The sequence below is a fragment of the Anser anser genome, assembly GCF_964211835.1.
Source record: "Anser anser genome assembly, chromosome: 4".
Taxonomy (NCBI): Eukaryota; Metazoa; Chordata; class Aves; order Anseriformes; family Anatidae; genus Anser; species Anser anser.
The window spans coordinates 37782676-37805335 of record NC_139724.1 but is presented as its reverse complement, the minus strand read 5'-3'; the positions used below and the strand labels follow the sequence as shown (position 1 = coordinate 37805335).

Sequence of the window (22660 nt, the reverse complement as noted above, 5' to 3'; positions counted from 1 at the left end):
GTTAATAGTCAAGAAATCTGAAGTCTTCTGCAAATTTTACTATTTTTTAAAGAAAATCTTAGTTAAAAAACTACAGAGATTGTTGATTCATAGACCTCTCTGGCCAGTTCTAGAACTTGAAATATTCTTGCCCTATTCTTGACTTAAAGTCATTCAGCTTGTCACATGTGAACGTTTAACTTCATGGTGTGTTTTTGAAGACCTCTGTCTGGAGGCTATCGCATTCAGTTTTCCCATGCCCATTTTATTGCTCTTAATCATCACAGTAAGACAAACACCTAAGCAATGTCTCATCACACGTTACTCCTTCACTCCACTACAGCGGCATATATTAATTAGGTATTAGAATCAACTTTTCGCATGAACTTGCCTACCTTACTTAAGGTAGTTTGTCATGCAGTTCTGCTCCTCTTCTCCTAAAGCAGATGAAGATAAAAAGCAGACACACGTTCATCAACAAAATTCAGTCGCGTTTTATGTATGATACAAAATGCCTACTTTCACTTCAATAGCTGGAATTTATTATAACTAGCCTCTATCCATTATTTTCATACACACACAAGCAAGAGCATCCAAGAAATCGCCTTTCCACACAGTTCCCTTCCAAAACTCCTGATGCCTTCAACATGCTGTGCTTTTTCAAGTCACTCAAGCCTAACTATATAGCAACTCCCTGATCCTAGCCAAGGACATTCCTAATGTCATTCAGTCTTCAATCACATCTCTTAGCTTCCCTCCAACAACAGAAAGTATACTTTTTTGACTCATCCCAAATTAAGATATTCCAGAAACACTGAAATCCAATACCATGAACAATTAAGTTATCGCTTAATTGCCAGATAGGGATAAACCCAAACAAAACCATTAAATCTTTTGATTTTTGTGAATTTTTCATAACCACAGTCTTACAATGATAAATCTTTAAGCCAAAGAGTTTATGGACTCAAAATATTATACATTTAATAAGAAAGTCCACTAGATTTTAAAGATTAATTAGCATATGAACATCCATGAAAATCTTCAGACCTGTAATTTTAAGCCATTTTTTATAGCTTGGTTTCCTTACTATGGGAACACGGGTAACTACAGCGCTTCTACACATCATAAGAGACACTCGAGCCAAGGGTACTGCTGTAGAGCAGGCTCTTGGGACCAGCAGCAGTGCTGCAACACTGGCCTATTATTGCCTCTGAAGTAATAAGCCACTGTCTGCGGGACGTGTGCTAGACAACAGTACAAGACAACATGAATAAACTGAAGGAAGGAAAGTTCTGTTTGGGTATTAGCAATTTTTTCCCAATGATCGCAGCCAAGCAGTGGGTCAGGCTGCCTAGGGTGCAGCCTCAGCCCTTGGTGCTCTCCAGCATGGAGGGGATAAAGCCCTGAGTGTCCAGCCTGCGGGTCCGGCCCCGGAGTTGGCCCTGCCGTGAGCAGCGGGCTGGAGCCCTTCCCACCTGGTTTGATTTCCACAGCAGGCTGTGGAGCACAAGTACAGCAATTCGGACCTCTGTGCCATGGTCTTTAGTGTACTCTACACCTGCCATGAAATTAACGGCATCGCAGTTGTTATCCCACTCGATGCGGAACTAAATAAAAGTCAGGATCTTTAACGTGACTGGTAACTCGTACTTAGAAGAGTCAAGCCTTCCTGAAACCACCTCCTCAAGCAGAGGGCAGCAAGGCTGCCATTAACATCCTTCCTCGCCCAGAAGCTTAAAGCTCCCGCAGCCACCAGCAGCACAGGGAGGGCAAATACCAACTCCACCAAGGGCAATGGAAAGGGTGGGTTCGTGCGCCTGTAACCGTGTGCTGCTGCCTTATCCCTCCCCGACACGGTTACGTGGGCATCAGCCTGACCCAGTGGGACCCGCTCCACGGAAACCACTCGAGAGCTCTCCCCCGAAGTTTCATTTCCCCGTACGCCGGGGGCACATGGCACCTTCCTGTCTCTCGCCGGAGCCTTAAAGATGCTGCGTGAGAACAGCGACAGCGGGATGCAACCGGGCTACTTACACGGGGGACTTTCCGCGCTGTTTCACCGCTCCCGCTGGCTCGAGCAAAACCTCTAGGAAGAGGCTTTCGATTAAAAACGAATAAAACAAGGAGGGAGCCACCCCGCTCCCCGCAGGCTGCGGGCACACGGCCGGCACAAGACCACGAAGGGCCGCCCGCACCCGGGGGACCCCGACAGTCCCCTCAGGACCCCCCTCAGGACTCCGCGGGGAGGGGGGGGGGGGAGCCCAACGGCCGCCAACGGCCGGCGCGCGAGGAGCCCCCCCACTCACCACGCGTGCGCCCTCCCCTAACGGCCACCACAGCCCCCCCCCCGCCCCAGTTACAAAGCGCGTCCCCGCGCAGCGCGCGCGCCCCCCGCCGCCGGGCCCTGCCGGTGAGCGCGTGCCCGCGGCCGGCCGGTTACCGGATCCCCTCCGAGCCCGGCCGCTGTCCCCCAACGCATCCCCGGCCGCGCATGCGCCCTCCCAGGCTCCCCTCGCGGGCGCCCTGCAGCAGGTGCCGCGGCTCGCGGCGCCGACGCCAAGCGGCGGCCGGGTCGCGGGGCGGGGCCACCGACAGCGCGGGGGGGGGGGGGGTGGCAGGTATAAAAGCCCGGCAAGATGGCGGCACCCAGCGGGAAGCGGCTGAGGGGAGCGTCGGAGCTGAGTTAAATGCTCTGCCCTGGCTGGGGGAAAATTGTTAGGAGAAATGGCGCATTTTGTCAAATTGGCATTTAAAATTGTAAATGCGTGCTCCACTGTGGACTTTTCGAGATCAACCGCCGTCATAGTCACTGGGATTTTAAATGTACTCACTGTGGTAACCGTCATGCTCCGCACACCTTTGATCATCTACTAGGCTATTCAAAGCCGAGGTCTTTTCTCATTGCTAATTGAAACGATTTAGGTCAAATTAACAAAACCCTTTACTGAAATGGAGATAGTCAAGCAATCTAACCTAGGTTCCAGGAACCGTAAAGCAGAGGGACCACCCTGTGATTCTATGATTCTGGACGCCGTACAAGTTGAGAGAATTTAGAACATGACACATGGCAGCAATGTGTAAAATGTGGAGATGGCACAGGGAAAAGCAGTTCCTTGAGGGGCCACTAGGAACTTCTTGGCACCAGAGCTGTGCAGCTAGTGACAAACCAGATCAGGGTTCGTAGTGTTTTCATGTAACGTTGCGTCATTCAGTTCACATCATCAAAGAAGGCCTCCTCACCAAAAGCTTTACCGGTTCTGTTTTACATTATTTGATTCTTACCACGTCCAGGAAACAGTCTTATGGACGTAATGGCTATGGCCCATACAAAATACTTTATAACTTGAGGTAATTTTTATAGATGTCTCCATTTGTTTTTTCTACCACATACTAGTTTGCTAACTAGCCTAAATAACTCAAATAACTCAGAACTGTTTGGAATTAACACTAGAACATGTACTTTCAACTGTCAATCCAAATGCTTTTTTTGCCCCCCCCCCCCCCCCTTTTTGGTGACATTCCACCTTTCAAGCATTATAAGGTCAGTGTAAACTAATGCAGAAGCTTCAAACTTGGTTATATTTCTTGACAGCATCATCAAAACTTATGACTGCTACAGATCATTTCAATTATGAGCTCTAAAGATCAATGTAAATATCACAACTAACAGTGTATATTTATGTCGTAGAAAAGCCACACCATTTCTTCTCTTGTTAAGGTATAGCTAACACTGATCAGAAGGATCTTTTAAGCCTTAATTCAAATCGTTATTTAATGTATTTTTCTGAAATGGTACCATACTGCTACAGAATCTTCAATCTTTAGACACCTCTAGCTAAAAAGGAAGGGGGGAATGTTCTTATGCATTCCATCATGAAAAAAGACAGATGAAAACTATCCTTGCAGCTTGAAATACACATATATCCTTTTAGAAGTAAATGGAGAATTCAAGAATTCTGCTCACTGCAGAATTCATTGTTAATATTCCTACTCTTCATTGTAAGGCATCTATGAAAGATACATCTGCAATCTTCCATTCATGAAAATAAATAATATTCATTAAAAAAACAAGCTGAAACACAGGAATCTCAGAGAAGACAGTTTGTGTAACCAATAGGACAGCTGACAGATGTGTGACAGAGCAATGCAAAAAGTAAATGTTGGGGAAAATTAAGATCTTTGTGTATGGGATGCTATCCCAAATATCCAATATCCAATGGGATGCAAATGGGAGAGAAAATTTCAAATTCAGTAAACAAATCCATCTTCAACTTTAGATTAAATCTCTCCTAATTAATTTTAATAGATATTCCTTCTGAGTCTAGTCTCTTCCCAGTGTAAATCTGTCCTCCATTTGCATTTAGAGGAGATGTGTACTTGTATTTAGCTGCACAAAGAGTCACAGTAACACTGATGAGATTAGGGCTCACATAATTAATGGAAATAAAAACATTTAAAAAAAATCAGTAAAGCCAAGTTCATAATTGCCTTTTGTATCAGAAACAAATGTTACCAGTTCCCTTTCAAAAGTCCCTCAAAGGATTTAAGACAAGAATAGAGTCACACTGCTCAGAGAAACAAATAACTGCACTTCAGTGGAAATCAAAATGGGTACAATAAACCATCATTAGTATTGAATTAGCTTGCAAAATGGGCTTTCTTCCCACATATGCATTTAACCTGATTACGAACATGTAAAATGAGCTAGCCAATATTTTGGAGACTGTGTATTAAACCACATGAAAATACTGAAGTAGAATATCCTAATGAAAGAGGTCGGTGATCTGGTATGGAACCTGAAATGCCTCTTAAGAGAGTTGTTTTTTTAACTTACTGTCTTTGTTTTGTAAGTTAATCACAGTGTCTATGGTATAAAAACAGTCATCTGCAAAGTTAAAGGATGTTCTGTATCCCCTAGGTCAGTTACCTGAACTGAAAATTCTCTTGAGGAGCCCTTAACCTGGCCTTAGGGACGTGGTGTGTGAAGGTGCGTGCAGGTTCAGTACAGCTTATTAAATGGAAAACCACAGGTAGGAACTTCCTTTCAGGATCAAAAGGCTATATAATTATACAAATATTCTGTAACCATTCCATGCATAACAGAGATTGTTATGAACACACAGAGCTAATTGTTGACATTAACATGCAAAAGAACATAAGTATACTTCTATTACACTGTTCTCTTAAACTTACTAGGGCTGTAGCACTCGTAACTTAGTTATCAGTTCTTCAGTGAAAATCCAGAGTTCATCTCACAAGGTTCCTTCGATTTTGTAGAGGAACTGGGGTTCTACATACTGGGCAAAAAACCTCTGCACTCCATAAAGCACATGGAAGAATGGGGACTAAGCAAAATTTTACTCAACAGTGCACAAGCAAGCATTTGTTATTTACTCCTTCAACATCTGCAAAGCTCATTTACATCAAAGCGTATTCAATGATTGCAATGATTAGGTAAAATATGTAAAAACTGAAACAGCATAAATGAAGTACATAGCTGGATGTACAGAATGAAAAAAAATATGTATACAAAAGTCCAGTCACTTCCTAATATAATTTCAGGTACTCTGATAAGCTTTTTGGAATTACCCTTCAACAGTTAGGAATTCCATTTCACTGTGAAAATAAAAGGCTTTGGTAACAAAATCTTTTACCTCTGTACTTTGTGTTTTCTTGATTAATAATTGACCTGAAATTTCATCCTATACAATGTCTCTTACCTGTAATGACTGGCCGCTAGACAGTCCAAATGCAGACATTGCTCCCAGCCTATGACTGTTCCAGTGAAAGCAATAGCAAAAAAAAAAGATTTGTTTCTACTTAAGAACTTAAGTTCTTCCCCAAAGATGCTAAAGCATTTCAGGTTAAGACAAGAATGACTTCCAAAAAATCATTCCCCCACCCCCCTCCTTAGTGTAATGTAAGCTGTGTTTTATTCCCTAATACAAGTGTTCATGATTATATGTCATTCTGACTCCTGTATCAGCAGAGGAAAAAAAAAAGAGAGATCTGAAAGGCTATTTTGATCTGGGTCAGAGGGAGGAAGCTCTGCCCTTCGTGTGCCACATAGCCCTGTGCAGAGCCACCCGGTTTCCCTTCAATCCCTAGCTGTAGTTTTAGCTACCGCATTTTAATGATACAGTGCTTTCAGTCTTATTCGACCTTTCTTTTTACTGTAAATGCTTACCGATAATAAAGGTGTCCCTCTGTGCATCTTTAAGCGCCTCACATTACTTCAATAATTCTTAACCTGCATTAAATTCTTAACCTAGTGAAGGCTGCAATATTTGGTCCAAGAAATAACACATGTATTTACACACATGCATATATATAGCACCACAGTGTATATTTTAAGTACTGTAAATTATCAAACTATTATTGGAGATGGTCTTTAGAAAAACTTCCCCTCTGAACTGTTTTAATGTATGCAAGAAAACTCATTTTATATTATTCTAAATAAAATACTCTAATATTAAGAATACTGTTATGCATTATTTTTACCCATTTAACACAAATCCATACAAAAGTGTACAGTGCAGTTTACAACATTAAGGATGCAATGCTTGTGCTGGCGAATGAGGGCGCACTCGTGCTTCGAGTGCTGAGGAAGCAATACTGGAATTCTGCACATCACAGGTAGATATCCAAGGTGCAATTTCTCAGCAACACTTCAAATGAGGCTACAGTGGTTTAGCTGTTTTTTCAAACTTGTACTGAGTTTTGGCTTGTGACCATGATTGAAGTATCAGGACAGACTGATTATCAAATAGCAGGATCCAAAATTTTATTTAAATAGATTTTCTTTCTACAAAAATATAGTTACATGTGATACCCTGATTATTTCCTTTAGTTAATTCAATGCAGGATTCACAGAAAACTTTTACATTCCTCTCAACAATACAAGTTTGATTTTCAAGTTATTCAAATGGTAACTTGTAGGCACTTTTCATTTAAAAAAAATATATTAAGCATCTGTTATGCTACATTAAGGCTGAAACACGTGGTAAGTTTGAGATCCATTTTCATGTTGTTAAATTGTTCCTTTCTCCGGTGGACTGCTCTAAGTACTTGCGAGGAATATGGACAACTTTTCCTTCAGTTCTGTTTTCCCTCCAAAACTAACTAGTGTTCTTCCTGGAGTTACAAACAATGTTCTTAATATTTTCCCCAAATGCCCATATGTTTAGTCCTACTTTTGTGTTTTAGTCCCTGAGATAACCTGTAATGCCTTATCAATTGTTTGTAGTAATATATAATCAATGTTGCTAAACTAAGATGGGATTTATTTTTTTTATGTTTATGTATTAACAGCTTATTCAATAACAGTTTATGGAACTTTCTAATGTGATCAGTTTTTTCATAGCTTTTAATATTCTTTATATTATATAAATATTTAATAGTTATCGCCACTCTTTCCCAATACACAGTATTAAGAATGGAATGGGTCTGGGTTTGTTCTTTGTACCCACTCAGGTTTTTGTTGCTGTTAGCCTGGTTTCAAACAAGCCCGTTAACAAGTGACATGTCAAAAATACATTTTTTTCCAGTTTTCAGTTTTCAGATGTCTTGATAAGTACCTGGAAAAAAAAATACAAAAAAAATATTATTTTTTAAAATGTGCAGAAGTGTTTCCTAAGATACCAGCTTTTCCTTCCTTCCAAGTATGACTACAGTAATTGTCTTCAGTGATTTCTGCTGAATATTTTCTATTTATGGGTTCACACACATTCAGACATTTCATTCATACTTGAAAGAAAAAAAAATCATCTGTTTGCATATAGTAATTAATATTCAAGATGGTGACTGAAAAATGCTAGAAAATCCTCCTTCAGTTGGTTGATTTATCATGACCCGAATTCTCCTGGCCATATCTACAGCATTGCAAAAACTGGAGAATTATCCCATTTAAGCATTTCCAACACTTTTCCTATGAAGTAAATAAGTAAATTCTCCTCCCTTTAGTAATTAATATCCTTCTCCACTTGTGTACTCTTTTCCCCACACAGAATCCCACTCAAAATTAGATAAAAAAATTATGACCATCAATTCCTGTATGATAGGAGGAACTAAAACCGATTTAATAAAGCTTTTATTAAAATCCTTTTATTAACATGCTTACCTCACTAAGTATTACCCACACAGGAGAATCGGAATTGACTGACAAACGAATAGCCTGTATTTTTTCTGGCAGACTGATGTTGCCTTCTGCAATTCCATTTTCAAAAGCCCCTAAATGAAAAATAAAACAATATCAATACAAGCCTATATTAGGATGAAATATAGTTCCAGGTGAACTTAGTGAAAGTTCTAAATTACAAATTATAAATTAACGCTAGGAATGCAACAGTAGAGGAAAAAATCATTTGAAAAAGTTCAAACTGTAGCTGCTGAAAAATAAAGCTATAAAGAAGACGATTTCTGCTGTACATGAGGATTCATTTATTCAGCTAAAACAATAAGGAACTGGAGAAGAACACAAGTAAATAAGGAACCTGCAGCTACAGATGTTAGAAAATAAATACATTAGTACTGGCAGTACACATATGAACCACAGGGTCACGTTAAAGAATCTAGAAGAGCTTTTCTGATACGTACAACTATTTCAGAAAGAGATAGAAGGGACCATGGATCAATTAGAATATATTCCTTCACTAGTTCACACTTTTTAGATACCCTTGTCAAACTGGCATAAAATCAGCACAGACTAATGAAAAACACTCATTCCATCTGATATTCATTTCCTATGAACTTGCACATACAACTCAGAGTTGACAACATTTGGTTTTCGATCTCTAATTAGAACAAAACAGCCAAGAGGAGGTGGGGGGAGAGGTGCAAATTAAAGCAAGCAAGAAATGATGGTGAGCTGAAAGTGGCTCATTCGGGGAAAAAGAGTAATTATGTGATAGAAGAGACAGAAGAAAAGTGGCAAGCAAAGCAGATCTCCCAGTAGTCCATTTTTATTCCCAGAAGGATATTTTAGTTTAGGTAACAGTAGACAATAAGTTTTGGCAGGTTTGCGGAGAATCTGCAGTTCCTTTACAGAAGTCAATTGCTACCCTGAGGAAGGAAGAAGGGGAAGCTAGGGTTGGGCAAAAATGCATTGTGTTATGCTTTATCTCTTGATTTCAGGTGGGAGCACAAGTCTGTCACAATCAATAAGGAATCCTTTTCTTCAGCTAAGGCTGCAAAATCTAAACCAGAATCAATTACCCTATTAAAACCTTGCAGAGGTCAATTTTTTCCTGTCATAAGATGCCCTGACTTTTGCCACCAGCGTTGGGGTTTTTCATTATTTAAAACAAAATAGGATCATCAACGGTCAAACAACATACTACAACAAGCAGAAGCGCAATATGTTTGTTTTCCTTACTAGTTACTACCTTGAAATAGTGCATTTATTACAGAGTTAATGAAATTCTCAATCACAGAAGCATTTTACATGGAAAATCAAAATTTCTGGTTTTGAAGTGACAATAAACAATTTACCTATTTTTAAATATCCATCTTTGGTTGCTGGGTAGTTAAGTTTACTTCCATTGTCAAGCAATTCTTTTCTTTCAGCTTCCTGTAATAAACAAAACAATACTCAGTAGTGTTTTCTAGGACATGACCTTTCATGCCAAACATCATTCTTAAACTGAAATAGCATTGTGTTGCAGGTAGAAATAAGAGACTTACATCAGCTGGCAACACTTCCACAGTAGTGTTATATAGTATATCACCAGGGTGCTCTATGTTTCCACTTCTAAAGAAGTACCTGATGAAAAAAGGTATATTATTTACAGGTATTTCCTTTTCTGAAGGAAACTTTTAAACATCTTCGCTTTAATCCTTTGTGGGCTACAGAGAACAGAAGTAGGCATTGACATGTGTGACCAAACCATATTAAAACTTTTTTGTTTTAAATAAAACAAGCATTAAAATCATCTTTCTCTGGAACTGTGGATACAGTGGAAAATACAGTGGAAATACAGTGACAGAAAAAATCCCTGTCTTTAGAAGAGTATATACTACATGCCAAGAGAATCCCTCTCTTTATCAATACTGATCAGTTCAGGAGCTCTAAATAATCTCCGGTTGTTACCAATGAGCAACAGCAATGTCAAAGAATGACTTCAATTATCAACATTAAGCAAAAACACCTGTGAGATTAAAAAATCAATTTGGTTTTGATTTTCTGGCATTAGAGTTCTTAGTTTTTATATCTGAAAAGAGCTACAGAAATGTAAAGCATTAACCTTCCTCCTCCAGTATGAATCAAACAATGGAGACCTAAGAAATCCACTAAGTACTATAAGATTAGCTGTACATTTTCACAAGTTAGTCATGGGGGTAGATCTCTTTGAATGAGAAAAATGTTTAAGGTGGAACTTAGCTACAGATACAAACAACCAACTCAAAGTTAGATGTCTGGCTGTGACCCAAATATTTGTGTGTTCATAGGCAATACAAATACACTCAAAATAGTCAGTGAAGTCTAGCAAATGACTCAGATGACCAAATGGATGATGAGATGAATATCTCTCTTGCTTCCACTGGCTGTATCAAGCAGACTACTCTCTGTAACATACAGTGGGAGCTTATGCACCGACTTTATGTAGACATCTCTGCTGTAGATACTACATTCATGTTTCTGAATCTGCAACTGAATTCCACCTTTATTAATTTACTGTTCACTGTTTCCCCATGCTTGCTCTGTGCTTTCACCTGCACTGGGACGTGCCTGGGACATGACCTTTGAGCTAACATTATGCCAACAGCCTTTCTGTTGGCAACTATACAAACAAAGCTTTCACTGACTTCATTGATGAAACTCGTTAGTTAAAACCAAATTCATTCGAGAGCTATTGTAAGAGAATATAGAGTGTTTAATATTTTAACGAAGAAATATAAGGAGAAAAAAAAAAAAAAACCTCTAATTACCATGGAAGAAATGTATTTGAGGAGTGGAATTCAAGAAGGGGAGTAGGTACACAGCAAATCATAGCAACTCCTCAGTAACCAGGCCATGCTTTATGCAAACAGTTGAGCACTAGTAATTTTGAACACTCAGTCATTTCCAAAGTGGATACATGTAAGCTACCATATTCCATACCAAGCAATACTTACTTTTCTACCTTTAGTGGTTTTAAAAAGGTGAATCTGATATAGTCCCCGGTCACTGGAGCTGAAGCCCAAAAATAATCTTTTCCTTCATAAACTTTTTCCAAGGTATATTGCTGGTATACTTTTAGGCTTGTATACACTTTTGCAGGTGGATTATTATGTGCTTTATATAGCACATTACTGCCAAAATCTTTATCCTGTTGGACACAAAGAAAAGTAAGTGCACTCATAAAAATACAATGAAAAGAAGTGGTCCAATATCTTGAATTCTTACAGGTAACTATTCCAGAAAACACTTACTTGTCAAAAGTGTCAAAAAATATACCATCTATTTCTGATAAAAATAGGATATTCATTTCAGTGTTATAACTGAGATTCAGTGTTACAGTTTGTACACTGAGCTGTACTGATTATTTCTCAGCTGTCTAGACTGGAAAAGAAACATCTCCAGGGTAGACTATTTTGTGGTTGTCTCCTATACCTTCTGCCAGAACATCCAATATTGGCCTCTGCTAGAGGCTACCTGAACATCTAGTCTGATCCAATGGTGCATTTCTAATTATCTCATGAGTGGTCTAAATGGCGCTAACAGAACATCCATGAAATCTGGTGCTTCACTGCTCTTTAACTTATCAGATACCTGGCAGATCTACTATTTGCCCTCCAAACTCTCCCTAATAACCTACTGCTGTCAGCAGAGCCATGCCCTTATCTTACCAGTATCCTTTTCTTATTAATAATCCTCTGTGTTGGTATTGTGGACTATTTAGCCAAAAGATACCATCATAACCCTTTGTGTTTGTACGGCGCATAGCGCATGAAACCTTGCGCTGTGCAGAGGATTCCTACATGCCACAAAATGCTACTGCTACTAGTGTAATTGTTCAGATTAGAGATTCAAAGATGTTTCTGCAGAAGCAGTATGTCTTATCTGTAATTCAGATGTTAGATCGATACTACACACACACACACACCCCAATCTGTAAGCCAGCATTTCTTGGAAATGGAAGTGCCATCAAATGCCAAAGATGAAATGCTTGATACCAATATGAGAAACAAGCTAGAACACAAGCATATAATTTAGAAATAAGACAGTAATTTCTTATCCATACTTTCAAATTCTGTATCTTCCCAGACAATGATGAATGAATTCCCATATGCTGAAAGAGAGATGGTTTAGCACGGATACGTATCTTTGCCTTTTCCTTTTCACAATGCATCTGGAAAGAAAGTAAAGAGGGTGAAGTTTTATTAAAATAAAGGAGATGAAAACTAATCAGGTGATTTCATTATGTCATTGAGGGTATGGGTCCAGGTTTTTTACCCATATTTACACGAGTAATCCTTAGATTAACAGACACCTTATTTCACATACAGTTTCTAGATATAAACTCATAATTCCACTCATGGTGCTATGTAGACTTTCAGGCTCAACCACCACTAATTCACGGATTTCTACACTGTATACACTGCCCATCATCAATCGCATTTGGAACAACAAAAACGCACCTCAGATCTGAAAGTGATTTTTTTGTGTTCGTGTTTTGTTTTTTCTGTTTCTGGCAAATATAATTTCAACTTTTGGCCTTGCCATATCATTCTATTTTGACCAAAACTGATCATCTTGAGATAGAAGTGCAACCAGAATCCATCTTTATCATTTGGCTCTTTCTGCTATGTTTGAGAAGGTTATAATGTAATATACAGTACCATATTATATGTTACACATATTTTACCCTAAAACTAAGTAAAGGCCCTAGGTATTTATATCCCCATTTTCTGGTTTAGATACACTTTGTGACATGTACACCAAAGAATTAAATAACTACACTTGGTACTAATTTGGGGATTTCCTTCTTTTTGTATGATAGCAAATAATTTCTTTAAATGTAATTTTTGCTCTATATGCATAGAGCATCAATGTTAGATACAATGAAGCAAACACATTACAATAATATACAATATTATGTCTTATTTACATAAGACATAACAAGGCATAATGGCATAGAAGAGTGCAGAGTAAAAATTAGACTCCCTGAGACTCTTGGTTCTGCCACAGAATAATTGTATAAGTTTGAAAGATCATCTAACCTCTCTATATCACAGGTTTCACATCTTTAGATTTGAGAGGGTAATGTGTTTACCTCTTCAATAATATGCTTCCAGTTCTATAAAGAAAAACGTCACGTAATTATAGCAATGCCTTCTAAAGCTAGAAGTGATTGTCTTCACTCAGCTGGCTTAAATAGCAAAATTCATAGGGGATTTATGGTTCTCACAGAAGTGCTAACTAAAAGTACAAAACCACCTGGAAGAAGGCTCTCAGCAGAACTAAGTATTTTTATGTCTGTCCACAGCAGATGTTCAGCAAAAAACATAAGAACACGACACACGAAGATTGATTTACTGGCAGCTTTTTCTTTGAAAAAAGTGCTGTCTGTCTGCTATGGAAAAAAATAAAATTAAAAAAAGTACTTTAAGAAAATAAATTTTTAGCCTTTCTCTTGACTGGGTTGGCAGTTCATCCTCTAAAATAATGTAGTCTCTAATACATCTCCTTTCATGCCACAGCAGCAGCTGAGCACACTTAGTGCAGTGGGATGACCCATTGTAGTCACTTGCACAGAAACTGAAACAAGGCTCCTGGATGAGCCACGGCTCCCATCTTCGCAGCCTGCTAGTCCCTGTGCTACACTGGATAGAGATATGCCACTGCTAGTCAAACTAGCAGATGATGGTTCACAGGAGGTAAACATGATAAAGTTGTTGAACCATACAGAGATCTGACGAATCATCTTCCAACTTGGTGGACAGAAGTAGCTGGATCTTGAGATGTTAATACTCAGTCCAGGCTGAAAACATGCCAGACACCCATCATCACAGAATGACACATAAAAGCCGTGAACAGGTACCCACTGACCCTCCCATGAGGCATATTGTGCAGTCACTCAGTGACACACTCAGTTGCTTGGAAGAGGGAAAGCATGAGGACTATCTGTCATCTTGTCTTTTCTATAGGAAACTCCAGCTTTCAAATCATTTCTTTAATCTATAGGGGAAGATCAGCAGGGATCCTTGTCCTCCCAGCCTCCGTTTTCTGTACCCTTATGAGCAGTTCCAGTGTCTGTCCCTGGTCATTCTTTCCCAGTGGAAAACACAAGGCTGGCTTGACTCCATGTTTATTTACTACCCGCAGCAATTGAAATTGCAATTGCAGAAGTGAAACTCACTAGAAACTTGCTGGTACTAGTCTGCTTTGGTTTGGCCAGGGCAGGCTCGCACAATCCACCTGCCTGCCTTTCAGGAACACCACATTGTTTTAGATATGATTCAGATATGATTTATGTATGAAATAAACTAGCACAGTCATTTAGAAATGAAAGTAGAATGTTTAATATATAGGAGTTGAGGTTGGCACATGTGAGAGATCTGGAAGGGGTGATATTAACACTTTTTTTTTTTTTTTTAAGTTATTGCAGGTGGGCAAGAGCATAAATTAGAGGTACTTATGGATCACTAACTCCTATAAGCCAACCTCAGAAAAGTATAATTTCAAAGCTTAATCCTATCTGCATGAACTGGGAATGGAGACTCTTCAGTGGCGTTACTGAAGTGTAAAACCAGGCAACTTCTGTGGTCCCCAGGAGTTACCTCTGCTACACAGTTGTAGCAGAGGAGGCCCACTTGTTCAACTCCTCAGTCTCCTGCTCTGCACAATTCCTATCTATCTCTTCCTCCTTATCAACACAAAAATAACACATATGCAAACAACTGGTGTGGGAACTCACTACGCTAATCAAACAAAACTCTTGAACCTTAAAAAAAAGAAACAAGGAGGAGAGAAACTCTGGTCGTTCCTCTGTGGCACAGCCTGTTATACAGGAAGACTGTGAGTAGTGACCATCACCAAAAGCTAGCTAAAGAAGTCAAAGGGATATAAAGTAATCCTTAACATGTCAACATGTCATTGGGTTCACCTGCAATGCTACAAATGGCTTTTTTTTTTTTTTTCAATTCAACATAAGCGTCTCTTTCATTTGCAGTGAAAAGTATCATTTCATCCTTTCAGTCTACACATTTCCCTTTTTTCTTTTTTAGGCAAAGAGTCAAGCTTTTTTCCCAGGCAGTAAATGATTTAAAACAAAACACAAGTTCTGCTTCCTGAAACAAAGGAAATGGTATGTAAAATTCATAACTGTGATCTTAAGATTGTATGCTTTACGAGCTTTCATGTTAGAAGGTCAGTGAAAGGTTATGAAAAGTGCCAGTCCCATACAGGTTTATATATTCAAAATTTTCTTTGATGCTTCAGGATTGCCTAAATGACTAGTTGGAGGAAGATGAGCACTTGCACTTGACCTTGTTCTGAGCTGACAGATGTAAAACAGCTCTGATGTGGAAATCTGAATTTCTGTGAGTCAGACCTCTCCATATGTCCCAATGGGCTCCAACAAAGTTACACACTATGAAAGTCTGTATCAGCTCTTGAGTCATCCGAGAGATCTTGATTCTGCTTTTTCAAAATGTTGTAGGGTTTTTTTTTGGTCACAGAGACTGCTTGAATGTTATCTGTATTCATAAATTCATAGACATACTTACTGCATCTTTTTCTGGATTGCACACTTTGACCCAGAGCAGGTGGTCCAGAAGCCAGTCTATGGGCTTATCTTTATAGAACATTAGAAAAAATTCCACTATGAGTGGCAAGTCTTCTGATTTAAACAATTTTCCTGAAAGCAAGACAAGAAGGTGCATATTCAAATATGTTTATTGCTGCACAGTAATCACCATCTTATCTTTATTTCAGCCTTAAATACACAGATGCAATTCTGATATTGAGTGGAAATTTTACACAGACTCCAGCTTCGGTACTTAGTTGCTTGTCGTCCAGCTTGTAATTTTGAAAAGATTTCTATCCCATGCTTGGAGATATTCTCACAAAGTCAACCAGCTCAGTAATCAAACATGCAGTTATGTCCTAGTTCAAACACAAGTCTGCCCATCGCTTGTATCAGTGTGTCAGATAAAACAAAGTCTGAACAATCTCTCAAAATGCTAAGCATACAATTTCAATGGTAATAGTATATTGAATATATTTAAATTCAGACCTACATATAAAAAACATTGCTTTTATAATACTATCACTATTCATTTAGTTCTTTTGCTATTTTTATTAGCAGATCTTGTTAGATTTTTTGTTTGACCTAACAGTTATAAGGTGTTATCACAAGTCAATATCACAAGTAAATTGCGTTATAACCTAAGAAAAAATATAATAGGAAACTATTATAAAAATAGTAAAACAAACAAACAAACAAAAACTATACTACAATATGGGATGCACGTTCTTCTCCAGAAAGGAAACAGATATTTTATAAACTGTGGAAATTCCATTCTTGAAAGGAAGGCTACATGTTGCAGGAGCATGTAGTGCCTTGATGTGGAAGAATTTGCTTCTTACGGGAACCCAACTATAGATCCTATACTCCATTAAAAAGACAGTGCCAAAGAGCACAGAAAGTAAAAGGCTTGCAGTGGGAGTTTTTCTGAAGAGCCAGGGAAGTTTTGATATGCAAGTCCTTCCATATATGAACTGTAATTCTGAATGAGACCTGCTCTACTTACATAGCTCCAAATCAATTGACCCTGCTGAGGCCTTAGTACTTACCAATAAATCCAAGCTGGGAAAACTCAAGAATCATCCACTCTTGGGACTGTTCAGCCGCAAAGTTTTTTATACTTTGAATATAATCAGGTTTGGCTATAATATCATCTTCCAACTAGGAAAAACAACAACAACAAAAGGCAACTGGTGGTTTTATTGCTTGCAGAAGAGGTGGTGATGTTGCTACATGAGTGATAACCATGACTGCTGCACAGTTTGTACTGAAGCTGTGCCAAACTACAGTGGATTGCTATTTAGCTTCTACATATCTCTCTGTTCTAGTATCATTCATTAAATATTTATTTACAGGATTGACTGCAACACCATGACTACTTCTCATTTTTTCTCCCTACCTTATAGGGCTACCGTGTAAAAGAAAACTAAGCAAAAAGACAGAGGTTAAGGAAGACAATAGACAGTTTGTACTGAAGTTGTATAAGCACTGATAAGCAGCAGGAGCTAATTCTTTGGAAAGAAATACGCCTAAAGCAGATGGTCAGAGGCTCTGCAGATTAGCCTGGGCAGACTCTGTTGTAACTAAAAGGTGACAGAGGAGAAGAACTGAGGATGATTACTGAGAGGGGCTAGCAGAAAGCAAGACATTTCAGGGAATACTAGTCGTGAAAGAAGAAACGCTGTGAAACACTGAAGAAGAGAAATACATAGAGCTCAACATGTTGTAAAGGCTGAAACCGAACATGACACTAAAGCCAACTAAAGGACAGTCAGAGAAGGAGAGTGATATCCATCAAGGAAATGGGAAAGGACTTGGCAGCGTTTTTGCACAGTTTTCAGAGAAGAATGGGAGATATGAAAAGCCAGAAGCTATGCCAGTTACTAAAGCTGTGGATAACAATTCCAAACAAGGAGTTTAAAGTCAATCACACAAAATAAACGGATTCCAGAAATAACTAAGGAGCAAGTAATACAGGGTTTGAATTTGGCATGGAGGTGAAAAACACAGGAAGAGGAGTCTAAGCCTTCCAAAAATGTTGTTGGGGTGCAGCGAAACAATACAGTTAATTTGATCTAACTGCTGTACTTTATTGGCCCTGGTGCTTGTCTTATGGCATTGGGATCTAGTTTAGAGAGCTAAATAGGTAGAAAACAAATGCTATGGGGAAAAAATGCATGGCTTTCTGCAAGTTTTACACCCTCAACAGATGCAGTGCAGTGTCAGCAAGAGCAGTTTGAGGGAGCAGGCCTACAACTTTTAGCCGAATTTGGCCGTTACAAGCATGTAAGTGTAAGGCTGGTGGGGGAGAAATGTCAACACTGAAACAAGGAGGAAGTAGAACAAAATTCAAAGACATGATTAAGAGATTTGTTTTGATCCTGTCAGCTTATGCTGATGGTAAGATATCAAATAACAGAGATGAACTGATATCAAGATGAGCTGTTATTAACAGACTGAGATCTGAGGTTTGAGTTGAGAAGACAGTTAAGCAAAAGAGAACAGCAAAACAAACAAACAAAAACAAAGAAAACAACCCAACACCTTACAAGAAGTCTTGCATAGAATTAAATGAGCTAGGAGGATTATCCAGGGGCTACATGTAAAGGGAGAAGGCAAAGAATCAAAGAGATTTTCGGAGAACCCTCAGAGAAGTTGAGGGGACACCCAAAAAAGGAGGAAAAACAGAGCGCGCAGTATCTTAAATATCTAGTGAGACTACCGTACAAAAAAACACTAGAAGAAAGCATACACAGGTTCTAAGGATGAAAAACATAGAGGTTCTGATGGCTGTGAATGTGGCTCTGAACTGTACGTAGTTCTAACTAGGGAGAAGTCTGAAATGATCTCTTCTGGAGCAGACAACTGCAACAAGGCCATGAAAAGTAATTTAATGAACCCTGTGTTGAGCCTCATGATTTGCATTCAACTAAAGCATATCTTCTTGAAGAACATTTGCCATCACTTGGGGATTTCAGTATCGGGTATTTTTCAGCAAGTTGCACTGTGTGCAGCTACCATTAACATTCAATACACTGTACCCACTTGGATTTTTTCTGGTTTCAGCTTACAGCCACTTGTTCTTTATATGCTCTTATCTGCTAAAGGAAGTTATGCAGTGACTGTACACAGCTTGCTCAGGAAATTTACGATAAGAACTGTCTAGTCCATTAGCCCAATTGCCTTCTAAAGACCAGCAGAACATGTGGCCACAGCTAATTTCCCTTTACTCATCAGTGCTTTGTCATGAAAAAAAGATACATACACAATAGCAAGCCGTGTCAGTTTCCTAAAAGACAGGCAACTAATGTCTTTCCCCCTTTTTTTTTTTTTGTGTGTGTACTATCTGCCTAAGAGAAGGCAGAATGAAGAAGTGACCAAAAAGCGGTAGCATACAATGGAAGTGCAGGCATCAGACACGAATACATCTTCCTTTCTAAACTATACTAGTGTATTTTTCTGTTTTGCATTAGTGTTTGACAAATCTGTGAGGGCTATTAAACTGAAAATTCTTATTCTCTCATTTTCCACAGACAACAAACCTCTACTAGTTCATTCCATTAAAATCCTTTTTATTTTTTGCTGTATATAAAGAAATTTTCAGATAAAAATGCACTTTCGTGAAAGTTATTCCTTCTAGAATTCTACTAAATAGAAGGCTTAACTTACAGTCTACTGGAAAAAAAATTCAATAAAAAGAGTCCTAATGACTTAATTGAGCTTTTGCTCAGGCCTTAAAACCATTAGAGAGAGAGAAAAAAAATTACAATAAAGGTGAAGAGATAATTGCTATTGGTTATATGTATTACCAGTATATATAAAGATGTATGTTGTATATAAATACACAATGCAGCTCCCCCAACTTGCACATGGAAAAAAAAACGACGTTCTTTCAAAGCTCTTGTTTGATCAGTAGGTAAGGTTCATCCATACTGTAACCCCATTAGCTTCAATGCACTCCACAAAGCTACTTTTTAAAATCCTGATTCAGCACTATCCTAGCATGGGGTGTTTACATGTTTATTCATCTAAGATCTTGCCTGGCTCATGATATCAACTGCTCTGTAGACATCAAGACTGACTACGTAAGTTTGAGTATCACTCACTCAAATGATACTATTCCTGACAAAACATTAAATTACATCTATCATTGCTCAAGTTTTTCCCTTTAATTACTGAAGTGAATCTTATTACCAGGCTGAGGAAAGGGATCTTTAGATTATTTGTTTTCGACTAGTACACAGCTTCCAAATGGGGAGAATATCATAACTAACTTTATGGCAGCATGTACTCCATCTTTTTAGCTGTACTCTACAGAGAATTTTCTGGGCAGGTCAGAATCTGTGCTAGAGAAGCAGTTGCAGAATGGACACACATGAAGAAGAGGATTTACTAGGTAAGGGTAAGAGGAAAGCATAGTTTCTAAGAAAATTCTGAATGCAGCAATAACTATCACCAGACCATTACAATCCAGGCTTTACTCCAGATGACATACTTCAGTCCTTATATGATGTCCCAGGTAAGAAAACACACATTTTTTTTTTTATTTTTAAAGGAATTTGAGAATACAGGAGTCATTTCCAGGCAAATATGAATGCTTGGAAGCTTTATAATTCTACATCGGTAGTAGAAAGAGATAACACATGTCTGCCAGCACGCTTAACATTTGTCTTCACCATGTTGCCCAGGCCTTAATACTCTATGTGCACTTACTAAACTTGGGTAGGGTTCTTAAATATACCAAAATCCCAGGAAAATACCTCATCTTCTAGTAACTCTCAAGTGTTTAGTAGACAACATCTGTCTTTGCTTTTTGTCTCTCTGTCTTCTTAGTGCCTGTACCTAATTTGAAAGTGGACCATAGTCTCTCGAGTAGCCCAGCCCAAATATGTTTGTGCTACATTCTAAAAAGAATTGTACGAGATGCCTGTTCTTGCGGTTTCCTCTTCTGCTTCTGGGAATCTTGTGAGGTACTTATGTGATACAGAGCCTGAGGACTGTCTGAGCTGCAGAAGACTCAGGAAAAATTTAAGAACTAAGCAAAATGCTGTTTTGAGTATTTTAAAAACTGTTGACATTCATGAGCTATGAGAAATGGTACGGATCTGTTCTATTATTAAACAATCATGACAATTTTTGAAAATTCTGATGAAAGAAAAATTCCATACTCTGATTCAAATTTCATCTCCGTTCAGGAGAAAAAACAACATTGTCAGATTTCTGCACCACGTCCCTTCTGGTTTAAATTATACTAAAACTAAACTAGATATTTCTTTACCTGATTTTCTTGAAAATGAGTTGAAAACTCACCTCCCAGAATTGCCACTGTTCCTGTTTCTTTTATCACATGGGTTCTACAAAGCTGCCCAAGTCACGATAGTGTTCTAAAACTTCATCATTATGGAATGCAAATTAGCACTAATCTAGAACGATGGCTAAACCTAACCCTGAATGCTTGGGGATCTTCTTAAAATCTTAAATCATCTGGAGAATTTAGGATCCGTACCAATCTGCAGTATAACCTTGACTCCAGTGTCACTATACTGGTACATTTCCCTGTCTGGAAAAGTCCTTTATGGCATTTTGCTTCATGATGATCTGGGCTATAACATGGACCTACCATCACTATTCTGTCTTTATGCACCAAGTGAAAACACGCTGACCTCTGACTCACTTAACCTAAAGAAATAGGGGTTTAATGCTTCAGTTACCTTTGGTATCACAAATGTTAGGAAGGAACACAGATAGATTTATTCAAATAGTACCTAGGTGCAAGATATATATATATAAACACAGAAATAGTATGGATGCTTGTAAAGAGCACAGGCAAAATACACAGATTTTTTTTTTTTTAATTGAGGCCTTAGGAGCAAATTAAAACTGCCAAAGCTAATAATCAGTACAGATGTATTGCAGCAACTTAATGATAATGTGAACATACCTGTAAATAAAATGTTCCCTTAGGTTGGGCATATAGCATTAAAAAGCTATAATCCAAATTCTGTTTCGTTCTCCACCTAAATACAAGCGGCAAATTCTGAAAATCTTCTTGGGTGGATTCCAAGAGTTATTTGTATAATAAAAGCATTAGAACAGTAAAATCATAAAGTTGAGTATTCTAACTCCTTGTTAAGAGAAGAAATCAAGAGGTACTCAAGAGGTATTTTTGATGTAAAATTTCCTCCATAATCAGTGTAAACATTAGTAAATAATTTGACTTTCCCATAAAAGTTAATGTTAACTAAGCAAGACGTTCCAATCTGTATCAACTCAGCCTGAAACGAAATGTTTAACAAGTATATTCATGTCAAATTATTAAAAGAGTCTACTCATTACATTACGAACAGTAGAGACCAAAACACAATGATTATTTAAAGGTGATTCACAACATTATAAAACCAAATGCTTTTACCGATCAACAACACAGAAACTAGTTGATAGACTTCATTTTCTCATTTAAATGTAAGCATAGATTTTTCTCTATGAAGTACAATATCTCATTTTACCAAAGGATGAAGGTGACCTTTAATACTCAATGCTAAGACTTGAGCTAGAGAGTTATTTATCAGTATATAAAACAATTAACGTAAGATTGTATTCATAGTGTATCTGATTCAAATCAAATCATACCTTAAGTATACAGTACGTATGCATGTTTATGCTCTGGAAGATACAAGGTTGATCTATAAATTATACATGCATAAATACACTTTCTGATTTCACTCAACCTAAGCTCTAAGTACTTCAGCTCTCTTGATGGCACTGTTTGTGTAGCTCCCAGAGACACTTATTTTTCCTGATAAATTACAGTTATTGTTGGTCAAAATATTTTTTTTCTCCAATAAATTTATTTTCCTCCAAATAAATTTATTTTCCTCCAATAATCAATTTTGTTAAGGTATAACCTCTGTCTTTGTGAATTTGAATGAAATCACCACAAGTTAGGATATACC

General features: G+C 38.2%; 2 protein-coding genes and 1 long non-coding RNA gene across 18 annotated transcripts in view; 1 reads left to right on the top strand and 2 right to left on the bottom strand.

The window, feature by feature from the left end:
* Positions 1-2554, bottom strand: part of CLGN (calmegin) — a 28063-nt gene extending 25509 nt beyond the window's left edge. For 4 of the 9 annotated variants that reach the window (XR_014583910.1, XM_083834896.1, XM_083834897.1 and 1 more), the window contains exons 1-3: positions 2420-2553; positions 2014-2065; positions 375-416 (exon numbers count right to left, since the gene is read on the bottom strand). The gene's annotated coding sequence lies outside the window, so the exon portion shown is untranslated. Of the gene's footprint in view, positions 1-374; positions 417-2013; positions 2066-2419 lie in introns of all 9 variants that reach the window. The other 5 variants (XM_083834895.1, XM_083834898.1, XM_083834899.1 and 2 more) reach the window with 2 other exon arrangements.
* A 2341-nt stretch (positions 2555-4895) lies between these two features.
* Positions 4896-22660, top strand: part of LOC310899020 — a 31773-nt gene continuing 14008 nt past the window's right edge. For 2 of the 5 annotated variants that reach the window (XR_014583917.1, XR_014583918.1), the window contains exons 1-3: positions 4896-5009; positions 15187-15266; positions 17114-20677. This is a non-coding gene — a long non-coding RNA (uncharacterized lncRNA). The remainder of the gene's footprint in view (positions 5010-15186; positions 15267-17113; positions 20678-22660) is intronic. The other 3 variants (XR_014583916.1, XR_014583914.1, XR_014583915.1) reach the window with 3 other exon arrangements.
* The window catches only part of MGAT4D (MGAT4 family member D), a 58144-nt gene continuing 42225 nt past the window's right edge, over positions 6742-22660 (bottom strand). For all 4 annotated transcript variants that reach the window (XM_083834923.1, XM_083834924.1, XM_083834922.1 and 1 more), the window contains 9 exons: positions 21649-21724; positions 16757-16868; positions 15688-15818; positions 12201-12308; positions 11092-11285; positions 9661-9739; positions 9469-9547; positions 8099-8208; positions 6742-7556 (listed from right to left, as the gene is read on the bottom strand). In XM_083834923.1, the coding sequence (XP_083691049.1) occupies positions 7530-7556; positions 8099-8208; positions 9469-9547; positions 9661-9739; positions 11092-11285; positions 12201-12308; positions 15688-15818; positions 16757-16868; positions 21649-21724 (916 nt within the window). In that variant the 3' untranslated portion in view covers positions 6742-7529. The remainder of the gene's footprint in view (positions 7557-8098; positions 8209-9468; positions 9548-9660; positions 9740-11091; positions 11286-12200; positions 12309-15687; positions 15819-16756; positions 16869-21648; positions 21725-22660) is intronic.